Here is a 13,626-nt window from a genome sequence, read left to right on the forward strand (position 1 = left end):
GTGAAATATATAATAGCGTATACCTTCATTGTTTTAATACAGATCTCAGAAAAACAGCGGAATTTTAAATCAGAAACTTGCTTATATACATTTGTGAATAGGCTAAATTCTTGTAACATCTTTTTTGATTTTCGGTAATTTAATTGATTTATTCTAGCTTGCCATGAGTGAGAAGTGCCTGACTTGCCGTAGAATTGTTAGTTCCGGGGTTTGGTGTGATGGATGTAGTAGTTTTTTTCACTGGGGGGACTGCAGTGGTGTGGGTGTTGGGAAAGGGGATCAGGCTCATCAGTGGTTATGTAGGATTTGCAGCAGAGATAGGAAGATAGTGGAACAGGAGGGGAAAATTGCTGCTCTTCAGGCTGAGCTAGATCAGGCTAGGGAAGATCTGGACAGGTTAAGGAGGGAGAAGGGCAAAGAGAGGTGGGAAGTGGCAACAGGTAGCAGAAGGAACAGGCCTAGAACTAAGTCTGACAGTTTTGTGGTGAATGTCAAAAATAAGTTTGACCTGTTGCTTCAGTTAGAAACTGATGAGCCTCAAGCAGAGGTAGGTGTAGACAGGACACAACAAACTTTCAATAGGAAATTGAAAAAGAATGTAGGAAAGTCATCGAAAAGGAAGAAAGTTTTGTTGTTAGGCAGTTCTCATGCCAGAGGTGTAGGCCAACTTCTGCAGGAGGAATTAGGACCAGAATACCAGGTCACAAATTTTTTCAAACCAAGTGCTAGTCTGGATCAGGTGACAGAGGATTTAGGTTCACTCTGTAAAGGATTTACCAGGCAAGACACCGTGGTTATTGTGGGAGGGCCAGGGAACAGCATCGACAGAGTGTGATTTGGTAAAGATTGCGTCGACATCGAGACACGCCAATGTTGAATTTGTATCTGTCCTGAGACGCCATGACCGGCCTCATTTGAACTCTTCTGTTGGGAGAGTTAATTTGGAGTTGGAACAGCTGCTTGGGTCGGGTGCGGGGGCTCATATTGGTGTGGTTCCTGTTGATAATCTCAGTAGGTGGGACTATACCAGGCACGGCCTACATCTCAACAGGAAAGGGAAGGGGAAACTGGCTGGGGTAATAGCAGGAAATTTAAGGGGGGGAGGCACTGCCATGAATGGTAAAATACCAGTGGTTACAGGTGTTGGAGCAGCACCTTTTTTAGGATAGGTAAGACAGAAAGATGTCAAGTTCTACGAGAGGTCAGGATTGAAACAAACCTTCAGTTTAGGAAAGAAATTAAACAGCACAATTCTAGCACATTTGATCACCAATCACAGCTATCAATTATAAATTTTCACCAATCACCAGAAATTTTATCTCCACCAAGTTGTATCTCAGTCCTAGGTAATTGCATTGATGAATTAAAGTCACCCAACCCAGTTGATATAATCTGCCTTTCTGAACACCATGTGACCACTGGTATAGGAACTAGGCCTAAGCACAATGAGAAACTCAGACAGGAGAGTACTGCAAATGTTAGAATAAGGAAAGGTTCTCATAAAAGTATAATTAAAAATAATGTAAGTATATTTCATCAAAATATTGGGAGTTTAAAGAATAAAGTAGATGAGCTTCTGGTTTGTTTAGAAGATTTAGAAGCTGAGTATGAAATAGATATACTATGCCTGTCTGAGCATCACATTGTTACTGATATGGATAAGGTAAATGTAAGTGGATATAAGCTCTCTGCACATGTAATGAGAGAAAATATGGAGAAAGGAGGAGTTGCCATATATGTCAAAAGTTATCATTGTGCAAAAAGTATAGAAACAAAAAAGTTTTGTGTAGAGAAACATATAGAAGCATGTGCCTGTGAGCTTAAATTAAATAAAGGCACATTTATAATTGTAACTGTATATAGGTCCCCATCAGGAAATTTTCATCTATTTCTGAAAAATTTGGACTCCTTGTTGTGCTATCTGTCAGACAGGGGGAAGCAAATTATTATTTGTGGGGACTTCAATGTAGATTCTCTGAAAGAGGGTAGTAGGAAAAATGACCTTGAAGTATTACTCGGTTCTTTCAATTTGACACCCGTTATTGATTTTCCTACTCGGGTGGTAAAGGATAGCAGCTCACTGATAGATAACTTCTTTATAGACCAAGATAAGTTTAACCAGATAAATGCTCAGCCTGTTGAGAATGGTCTTTCTGGTCATGGTGCACAGCTAGTTACAATATATGACATAGCTCCATTCAGCAATACTAAACAGTCCTCCAAAGTAGTACATTCAGTCAACGATTTAACAATTGCAAATTTCAGGGAAAGCCTACAGCAGTTAGACTGGGATGAGGTGTACCGTGAACCTGATGCCAATTTAAAATATAATTTATTTCATGACATTTTTGTAAATGCATTTGAAAACTGCTTCCCCAAGAAAATAGTTAAATATACTCGTAAGAAACCTTGTAACAAACTATGGCTTACTAAGGGTATAAAAATATCTTGTAACCGGAAAAGGGAAATGTATCTGACAGCAAGAAAGAGTAGTGACCCAGAAACTATCAAAAATTATAAAAACTACTGTGTTATATTAAGAAAAGTTATTAAAAAATCCAGGAGTATGTGTATCATGTCTGAAATCAGCAACTCTGATAATAAAATTAAAACAACTTGGAATATTATTAAAAGAGAAACAGGTCAACCAAGAGCAGAGGAAGACAGAATTACCATCAAATTGAATGAAAACTTTACGAACAAAAAGTCAGAAGTTGAAAATATTTTTAATAATCATTTTCTAAATGTTGTGGATATAGTAGGATCCAGGTGTTCATTAGAAGATGCTAGGCTGTTAATGGAAGAGGCCATACCTATGCAATTTGATACAATTGAAATCTCACCCACTTCTCCCTCTGAAATTAGGAAAGTAATAAACTTGCTTAAAAGCAAAAACTCACATGGAATTGATGGCATTTCCAGCAAAATACTAAAAGCTTGTTCTCAACAGATAAGTAAGATTCTCAGCCACCTGTGTAATAGCTCTCTGGAACAGGGCATTTTCCCTGATAGACTGAAATATGCTATTGTTATACCTTTGCATAAAAAGGGGATAGATCTGATGTCAACAATTACCGTCCAATCTCCCTTCTAACAGCTTTATCCAAAATTTTTGAGAAAGTAATATATTCAAGAGTAGCTTCACATATCTGTAAAAATGAAGTACTAACGAAATGTCAGTTTGGTTTCCAGAAAGGTTTTTCAACAGAAATTGCCATATATGCTTTCACCATTCAAATTTTGAATGATCTGAATAACCGAACACCACCCATTGGGATTTTTTGTGATCTCTCAAAGGCTTTTGATTGTGTAAATCATGAAATTCTGCTAGACAAGCTTAAGTATTGTGGCATGAGTGGGACAGTGCACAAATGGTTTAATTCATACCTAACTGGAAGAGTGCAGAAAGTTGAAATAAGTAGTTCTCGTAACATGCAAAGATCAGCACATTCTTCAAACTGGGGAACTATCAAGAATGGGGTTCCACAAGGGTCAGTCTTGGGTCCTTTGCTGTTCTTATTATATATTAATGACTTGCCATTCTATATTCATGAAGAGGCAAAGTTAGTTCTCTTTGCTAATGATACAAGTATAGTAATCACACCTGACAAACAAGAATTAACTGATGAAATTGTCAATACTGTCTTTCAGAAAATTACTAAGTGGTTCCTTGTAAACGGACTCTCACTGAATTTTGATAAGACACAGTACATACAGTTCCATACAGGGAATGGTATGACGCCATTAATAAATATAGACCTTAATCAGAAGCATATAGCTAAGGTAGAATATTCCAAATTTTTAGGTGTGTCCATTGATGAGAGATTAAATTGGAAGAAACACATTGATGATCTGCTGAAACGTTTGAGTTCAGCTACTTATGCAATAAGGGTCATTGCAAATTTTGGTGATAAACATCTTAGTAAATTAGCTTACTACGCCTATTTTCACTCATTGCTTTCATATGGCATCATATTTTGGGGGGAATTCATCACTGAGGAATAAAGTATTTATTGCACAAAAGCGTGTAATCAGAATAATAGCTGGAGTCCACCCAAGATCATCCTGCAGACATTTATTTAAGGATCTAGGGATATTTACAGTAGCTTCTCATTATATATACTCTCTTATGAAATTTGTTATTAACAACCAAACCCAATTCAAAAGTAATAGCAGTGTGCATAACTACAATACTAGGAGAAAGGATGATCTTCACTATTCAAGATTAAATCTAACTTTGGCACAGAAAGGGGTGAATTATACTGGCACTAAAGTCTTTGGTCACTTACCAAATAGTATCAAAAGTCTGACAGATAACCAACAAGTATTTAAGAACAAATTAAAAGAATTTCTGAATGACAACTCCTTCTACTCCATAGAGGAATTTTTAGATATAAATTAAGGAAAAAAAATAAATAAATGAAAATAAAAACAAAAAATAAAGTTGTTATATTAACTTAAGTATGTTGTTAAATTAACCTAATTATGTCATGTATTAGAAAATTCGACTCGTTCCACATCGTTACGAAATATCGTATTCATGATCCATGGAACTAGTATTAATCTAATCTAATCACCTCCGCTTTGTCGTTTTCGTCACAGATGGGTAACTACCTCATTTCATAGTCCTGGAAGGAAGTGTAGCCCCCGCAAGCAAGCTTGATGAGTTACTTTAGCGTGTTACGTTTATTCAACAAAAAGGGAACGTTTCTACCAGGTCCAGACATTGACTCGAAATGAGGCTAATCACGTTGACTTCAGTATGCTAAAGCCGGAAACAGTGGTCATTCATATTTTTCAGGGCTGGCTTAGCCTGGCAGGAATAAACGACCGATGATTCAAAGTAGAAACTACTCACAAGAAATGCAATATACTCTAACAGTGTAACTTGATAAAGCTAAGTGCTTCCTGACTCAAGGCAGCTTAAAATGTCTGTATCTGTGGAGGAGGGGGGGGGGGGGGGGGGGGCGACGCAAACCTGGGTATCTGCCCCGGGCGCCAATTTCAGGAGGCGCCAAATTAAAACCACCTTGTTTCACAAAGCACTTCGCATACCGCGCATGTTGCTCTGTCAATTGTTCTCATATGATTTTGAAAGGCTTCCCTGTTGGTTTTTAAACATTTTTGAACACATTCTAAATTGATTTCTGAACGAATCATAAGTTGGTTGATTGAATGCGTGCATGGAGTACGCCTACGTGATGCCTCAGCCAAGGAAACTCTCCTCGCATCTGGAAATAAAAAAAAGTTTCACGCTGACAAAAGGGGAAGGGGCTATACGGACTACCAGAATGGGAATAAACGACTTACAGGAATAACAGGTTTGAAAGATATTAATCTTCTCGGTGAAAATGAAATTTTAACAGATAATTTTGCCAGATCGCTACACTACTAAGAGCCACTTGTAGAGTCCCTAATTAGCAGCCGCCTTAAGTTCTGTTCTCGGAATTGCGCGGAAAACGCATTGTTCGAACACTTAATAATGCCTAACCGGAGAAAAACACGGGATAACTTAACTGGTGAGTCTGGCATTATTAGTAAAGTTACCCGTAGAACAAGTTTTGACAGTGGTAGGAATATTTGCAGAATTAGTTGTGACAAGATTGTTTGTTACAACAAGGGAGGAGAAGAAACGGGGACGTCACACAAAATATATAGAAGAATATGACGATTCCAAAATTCTATAAAAATTTCGTATTACTGCTTTCCGATCTCATGCTTGAGAAACTGGAGCGTGTGAATGAAAAGTGAAACTATACCGTAACATAAAACATTTGTAGTTGGCCTAATAGGCGTTTGCTGATGGTACTTAGGGAATTACATTCTGTAGTGTTATCTATGTAAATGACGTAGATAAAAATAACAATTTCTGCCAAACAGTCTCGCTTATTTGGTGTGCGTTACAATTGCTGCAACATTAGAAAGGCCTGTTTCGTTTCATCTCGCAGACGGTAACAAAATAGACGTAATCAAACAGAGAAACCATACCAGTCTGGGGTACTACTCGAAATTAATAGCTTTTTCGTATTAGACAACGACACTTTGATTTTTCATGTGTCAAAACGTTTGACGAACTTTGATGAGAAAACAGATTCTTTCGCAGAAAGGAAAGCACATCGTGTAAAGCTGTAACAAGATTAGAAAGAAAAAAAATGCTGGGACATAAGGATTGAAGAAATGTGTACTGTCTTGCTTGTCTCTTGCTTTTACTCGTTTTATGTTTCCTATATTTAATTTTATGTCACACAAAAGAGTAAGTTATTAGCTAATAGACAATAAAAAGTGGTTTTTGTATATTTATTTTAAGGAAGGGGAGCGGAGGATGTCAAACTGGGCTGACTGGGAGCAGAAGAGGCACCACAGAACATTTTAGTTTCCAATGTCCTGAATATAGGTTTGATGGCTTCCATTACAAAATATACATGTTTGAATTCCACAGAGCGAAATATAGTGAGCTACGATAGAAGAATGCTGTGTGAAGGGGCGTGGCACTGCACTTTGGCACACTTAAGACCAAACAGCTTACCTTAAATTTCCTCGAACATACATGTTTTGTATATCAAGCTCTTCAGAAAGACGTGCGCTACAAAATGAACATATTTTTGAAAAATAATTTTTTAAAAAGTATTTGACGTCGTTTCTCTAACGCTCGAGAGGGGGGGGGGGGACACTATCAAGTTTTTGCCTCGGTTCGGAAATATTGTAGATCGGGGCTGCACTGTGGTATGACTTCTGATCAGTGAGATCACTAATCCTTATAAATCTGTCAATCACCGGCATTGTTGATGATCATAGTTTTCCTGATATGAAACAGCCTCTATTAATTGCTCTTTGCTTGCAACTACATGCACAATTGAACGATCCTTCAGTACACTACGAAGAGTAGACATGTGACTGTTCTACATTGAGTGAAGAAAGATTTTGTGAGTTGCATATTCTGAATTTTCACAGAAGAGAAGTGATTGAAAAACCTGATTTAACCAACCATCATTGACAAACGTGGGCAACATCCTCAGCGATTGTCGTTCGCCTTCAAAGGGGATCAAGTATAATATTACATTTTGTGTAGTTTCATATCACATGTTCTTCATGGTTGTTCTTTACTTTACTAGCTCTTGTTAAGAAAAAATAATTTTATTATTGAGAACTGTAATTTTCGTGACTGTGAATAGTTGTAGTTCCTGTAAGCAGAGTAATAGATAAGTGTATAGCATTTTTAAAATTCGTTCCCTGCATTTTCACTTTGGAGGAAGATTAGTCTAAGACTCCTCGAGACTGCTAATTTTTGTTTATAACCAACAATATGCTCATTGCTGATTTTTTTCATACTTCACAACTGTCACATTCATTCCCAATCTAACATTAAAGGCAGCAGCATGTAAATAAAAATATCCTTTATAAATTTTTCTGCTTCGTTTCCTAACTTACTAATCATTTTGTTGGATATACGTCAGATTTAATAGCAAATATTGAGAGGATAACCATCACTTTTCTGGGAGATAAAAATAAATGGCAGTTTTAGTCTAGCCGCCGCCTATCCCCCCCCCCCCCCCCAAAAAAAAAAAAAAAAAAAAAAAATTCTGCTGACGCCGATGTTTGTTACCGAGTGCAATTTTGTAGTTATTAAATTAAATTAGTAGAAATTAACGTCTCAAGGTGGCTAGTATAAGTACATGAGGACATACCATATTAGAACGGGCTTTTGCTTTGGCTGCCCAGCTCGGTGTGTCCATCACAGTTGTCGCAGTTTGCTCTTGTCTCCTCGTACCTCAATGTTATTGTCCGATCGAAATTACTTGATAGTTAACATTTCACGTGCTGTAGTTGGTTTCCTCCAATCAGAGTGCTCAACGTCTCGCATGATCCGTTCGCCGTTGCCAAACTACAACAATGATGTCCGTTCATTTTCAATTCCTTGTCCATCTTTGTTTCTTGATGTGTTTGGATCGCGAATCCTGGATCTACCCCTTATATTTCGTATTTCATCACACACACACACACACACACACACACACACACAAAACGATGCTAAAGAAATACATTTCATACACAGCTCTAACCGAACACTACTGGATCCTTCCTCAGAAGACGCGATTCAGCATCACCTATACAATTATAATCACAGAGATCGGTTTACATTGGATAAGCTTTGCACGACATTTCGTGAAGTCGAATTTTGAAGACTGCAATTAACTTTTGCAACTATTATTACCAGCATTAGTGCCACGTAATGACATAGTGTGGTGGTTAGTGTATAAACCTAACGTGTGAGAGGTCGTAGGTTTGAATCTCGTCAAATGCAGCAAAATTTATTTTTCTAAATCTTATCAAGACTATCCATTTTTCAGTTAATTGGTTTAAAAGAATTTTCGTGTTTCTAATACTTTGCTGCATCATTTTCGACATTGCAATGACCTTTTAATTTGCTCCTTTTTTCTGGCTGTCATTCTTTCTTCGTTTGGACTCTGCTTATGTCGCCTGTAATCTGCAACCTAGAGACAACCAGGACTGCTCATCGGTTGGTAATGCGGCATCCCACGCAGTGAGTGTGAGGACAGTTTCAGGTAACCAGTGACAGCGAGAAATTGGTTTGCTTTTACCGCTGAATCTGAAATTTTGCTGCGTAAGACGCCCATGCCAACAAACATACCACAAAATTTTTCTGTGTGGAGTTTACCCGTAGATGTTAACCTTAAACGCCGTGAACAAAGCGACGGTGATTATAGTTCTGCCGCAGAGAGTTGATAGCCGTTTTCTCGGGTACACTGCACATCACGAGGGTGTGGATTGGTTTGTACATAAGATTAAATTCAGGGCTAGAAAATGTGTCGTCTGACGCAGTTGGATCATTAATCACTTACAATCAGCCGTTGTCAGAGCATCTCCGATTTGCGTCATACCCCGTGGCGGCCGCATCCAACACTGTTCCGTATTATACATTTGTGGAGTGGACCTTCACGTTCGTGTCTCTCCCATAATCGAGCGGTAGCCGGCAGCGGATGTGGCAACACGGTAGCTGTAAGTGACATACGTCAACCATCAAGTAATTTTAATCGGACAATAGTCTATACTTGTATCATCAGACATGGGAGAGTACGGCCAGTGTAATCTTCTGTTGGGCGCGCTGTTCTTCGCAACAAGATCGAGTGCGGTGTATCAAATTGATCATATTGCTTATTCATGTGATTATTTATTAAATACCACCAACAAAACACGTTATAAACTGAAAATATCGTTAAAGGAAGACAAAGATAACTTTAAAGTACAACAGAAAGGACAATAGGGGACTATACCCAACTCATTCGCTTGTCTCATCGTCTCTCGCCTCTTTGGGACAGTGGTAACGTATCAGGAATTTTACCGCAATCAGAGTTAAAAATTTCAATGTTCATTAAACAGATTAGCTTCTGACACATTTTGCAACTATATTCTGCTACTCATTTCTTTACTATGCAGGTATTACGCCTTTTCCTCTTGCTCAGTTCCGTTTTTCTCTATTTCTGCCTCAGTCTTTTGGTGTTTCTTCAAATGCCCACCAATAATGCTGTAGATTCAGTGAATTCCTGAGGTGCCCAAACTTCTTTGAACCAAGAGAGGTAGAACTAATGTACAACACAATTGTTTCAGGAATCCGTTTCATCTGACACAATTCTCATTGTTGCCACAATAAATTACTTGAGCATCAATTCCACTCATTGACCACTGCGAAAAGTATAACCATAGCCCAGTGGTGAACATTTCGCGCAACATTGTACGAAGTGGTCAACTTACCGTAGTGTCGACCCCATCTTTGGTACTATTTTAAAGTGTCACAATGGATGGCTTCTGTTTATCTCCATTTGTTACAAAGTGTGATACAATCTACAGTTGGTTTCACCCTATTCCCTCAAGGGCTGCTGGAACAGCCTCTTCAACATATTGAATGAGGCCCCCAGGCATACACATTTAGTGCACCTGGTATACTTTCCTGTTTCATGCCACCACTTCCCTAAAGGGTATCATCATTCGCTGTATGTTTGCCGATTAATAGGCTCTACCCCTATGTATTTGCCTCCTCTTGGCATCAGACAAAACAGGTTTCCCCAAAACAGGTGAAGTGAGTCCCACTGACTCAGTTTCAGTGAAAGACAGTACCTCGTACTTGTTCGTTAGGGGGATCGGTACAACACCCCGAGTCCTTCCTGGTCCCCGTCCACCCAGTACAGTATGCCTAGATTAATGAAAGATCTTGTACTTGGTAATGGCTACCACAATTGTTTGCTAAAGTTGAAAGTGTGATAAACAAAGTGCTGCAGGTCAGCCCCAGCTGGTATCTTATGCAACTGTAGCACAACACTCCTCCTCAACCTAAAGCTGACAGATTAAAATGTCTGCACAATAAAGAAACACCATCACTATCATGGCTGCTGTAGTTCTTCTTGTAATGACGCTAGTCAGGGAAAAAGAAAATGCTGATACTCTTAAATGGTAAACACTATGTAGCCTTCAACTTGGATGCATTAGCAGAGGGATCTTTCCTGCAGTTCTGCAGCCAGCCTCCGGCTGCAGTATGTCAAGCAGCACACTGTACTGTTGGAAACTTGTGTGTGTTTACATGTCATGAAGTTCACAAATTTCACTTAGAAAAAGAAAAGTATAAACAAAAAATGGACAGCTATATTAAGGCTTCATTGTATTTCTGAAGTTTATAGTTTCAACAAACTGTCTCCTTAAAACTGATTAATATAAGCCCATTATGGGGGTACAGTCAGTGAGAAATAATTTTATAGCTTTCATGCTAGTTCTGAACCAGAATAAAAAAAAGGAGAGTTGACACAAACAGTACTATAGTAATCAAAGCAAGTCTGGGTACAGTAGCAGAGTTATCATTAGACTGTTCATTGTACTTCTCAATAGGCTATGTGCAAACATACAAACTGATTGTGGCTTGCTGCAGTTGTTAAATTTGTAGGGCCTAGTGGACACACATTCCACCCCCTCAAGTCATAAAAGCTCTACTTGTAGAAGGCATAATGGTTGAGTATCTCAACCTGCTAGTTTTATCTGTAGACTGCATATCATCACTACTATTCAGCTGAAGTTCAGATACCCCATTTGCATGTTTTTATTTGATTCGGATAGAGACAATAGTGGTTTGCGATGCTAGTTAAACAGGTGGCTTGTAATAAGTGGCTTGTAAAATGTAAAGCATTTTATTTAGTGCAGTTCTGATGACTATTGTTTTCCTTTGCAGTACCGCCTGACAATCGCTGCTACCTGGATTCTGGAGGTTCAGGGGAGACTTTCTTTGTCAGTGAAGACGCACCTGTGGGCTCTCTCATTGGTGAGTGGTGGTAATAATAAAAACAATAATAATAATAATAATAATAATAATCTCACAACAAGAAGTGATAGAGCAATTAGATGAAAAGAAGCAGAAATTACAAGCATTGGCCAAACGACTTAGAAGATACAATAAAAGTGAAAATAGAAGGAAACAAAACCAAACATTCAACACAAACCAAAAGAAATTTTACCAAACAATAGATAACACACGCATTAAAATAGACAATCCACCAAACATAACAGACATGGAACACTTCTGGAGCAACATATGGTCAAACCCGGTACAACATAACAGGCATGCACGGTGGATACAAGCAGAAACAGATACATACGAGATGATACCACAAATGCCTGAAGTGATAATTTTGCAACATGAAGTCGCCCAAGCAATTAATTCTACTCACAATTGGAAAGCCCCTGGGAAAGATAAAATAGCAAATTTCTGGCTAAAGAAATTCACCTCAACACATTCACATCTAACTAAATTATTTAACATTATATATAAAAACAAAGATGAGGTGACTTACCGAACAAAAGCGCTGGCAGGTCGATAGACACACAAACAAACACAAACATACACACAAAATTCAAGCTTTCGCAACAAACTGTTGCCTCATCAGGAAAGAGGGAAGGAGAGGGGAAGACGAAAGGAAGTGGGTTTTAGGGAGAGGGTAAGGAGTCATTCCAATCCCGGGAGCGGAAAGACTTACCTTAGGGGGAAAAAAGGACAGGTATACACTCGCACACACGCACATATCCATCCACACATACAGACACAAGCAGACATATTTAAAGACCCACTTCCTTTCGTCTTCCCCTCTCCTTCCCTCTTTCCTGATGAGGCAACAGTTTGTTGCGAAAGCTTGAATTTTGTGTGTATGTTTGTGTGTCTATCGACCTGCCAGCGCTTTTGTTCGGTAAGTCACCTCATCTTTGTTTTTATATATAATTTTTCCCACGTGGAATGTTTCCTTCCATTATATTAAATTATTTAACAGTTACATTGCAGACCCATACACATTCCCTGATACACTTACACATGGAATAACTTATCTGAAACCTAAAGATCAAGCAGACACAGCAAACCCAGCTAAATATTGCCCCATAACATGCCTACCAACAATATACAAAATATTAACTTCAGTCATTACACAGAAATTAATGACACATACAACACAGAACAAAATTATAAATGAAGAACAAAAAGGCTGTTGCAAAGGAGTACGAGGATGTAAAGAGCAACTGATAATAGATGCAGAGGTGACATATCAAGCTAAAACTAAACAAAGGTCGCTACACTATGCATATATTGATTACCAAAAAGCTTTTGATAGTGTACCCCACTCATGGTTACTACAAATACTGGAAATATACTAAGTAGATCCTAAATTGATACAGTTCTAAACATAGTAATGAAAAATTGGAAAACCACACTTAATATCCTAACAAATTCAAATAATATCACATCACAGCCAATACAGATTAAGCGTGGAATATACCAAAGAGACTCATTAAGTCCTTTCTGGTTCTGCTTTGCTCTGAACCCACTATCCAACATGCTAAATAATACAAATTATGGATACAATATTACTGGAACATACCCACACAAAATCACACATCTGCTATATATGGATGATCTAAAACTACTGGCAGCAACAAATCAACAACTCAACCATTTACTAAAGATAACAGAAGTATTCAACAATAATATAAATATGGCTTTTGGAACAGACAAATGTAAGAAAAATAGCATAGTCAAGGGAAAACACACTAAACAAGAAGATTACATATTGGATAACCACAGCGACTGCATTGAAGCGATGGAAAAAACAGATGCCTATAAATATCTAGGATACAGACAAAAATAGGAATAGATAATACAAATATTAAAGAAGAACTAAAAGAAAAATATAGACAAAGACTAACAAAAATACTGAAAACAGAATTGACAGCAAGAAACAAGACAAAAGCTATAAATAATTATGCTATACCAATATTGACCTACTCATTTGGAGTAGTGAAATGGAGTAACACAGACCTAGAAGCACTCAATACACTTACACGATCACAATGCCACAAATATAGAATACATCACATACATTCAGCAACTGAAAGATTCACATTAAGCAGAAAGGAAGGAGGAAGGGGATTTATTGAGATAAAAAACCTACATTATGGACAGGTAGACAATTTAAGAAAATTCTTTATAGAACGAGCAGAAACTAGCAAAATACACAAAGCAATCACTCATATAATTACATCGGCTACACCATTGCAATTTCATAACCACTTCTACAACCC

General features: G+C 38.0%; 1 protein-coding gene across 2 annotated transcripts in view; it reads left to right on the forward strand.

Moving 5' to 3' along the window:
- Positions 1 to 13,626, forward strand: part of LOC124776957 (fat-like cadherin-related tumor suppressor homolog) — a gene marked incomplete at its 3' end in the record, with an annotated part of 338,653 nt that overhangs the window by 245,338 nt on the left and 79,689 nt on the right. For both annotated transcript variants that reach the window (XM_047252191.1, XM_047252192.1), the window contains 1 exon segment: positions 11,234 to 11,323. In XM_047252191.1, coding sequence (XP_047108147.1) covers positions 11,234 to 11,323 — 90 coding nt within the window.

This window comes from Schistocerca piceifrons, chromosome 2 (genome assembly GCF_021461385.2).
Source record: "Schistocerca piceifrons isolate TAMUIC-IGC-003096 chromosome 2, iqSchPice1.1, whole genome shotgun sequence".
Classification (NCBI taxonomy): domain Eukaryota; kingdom Metazoa; phylum Arthropoda; class Insecta; order Orthoptera; family Acrididae; genus Schistocerca; species Schistocerca piceifrons.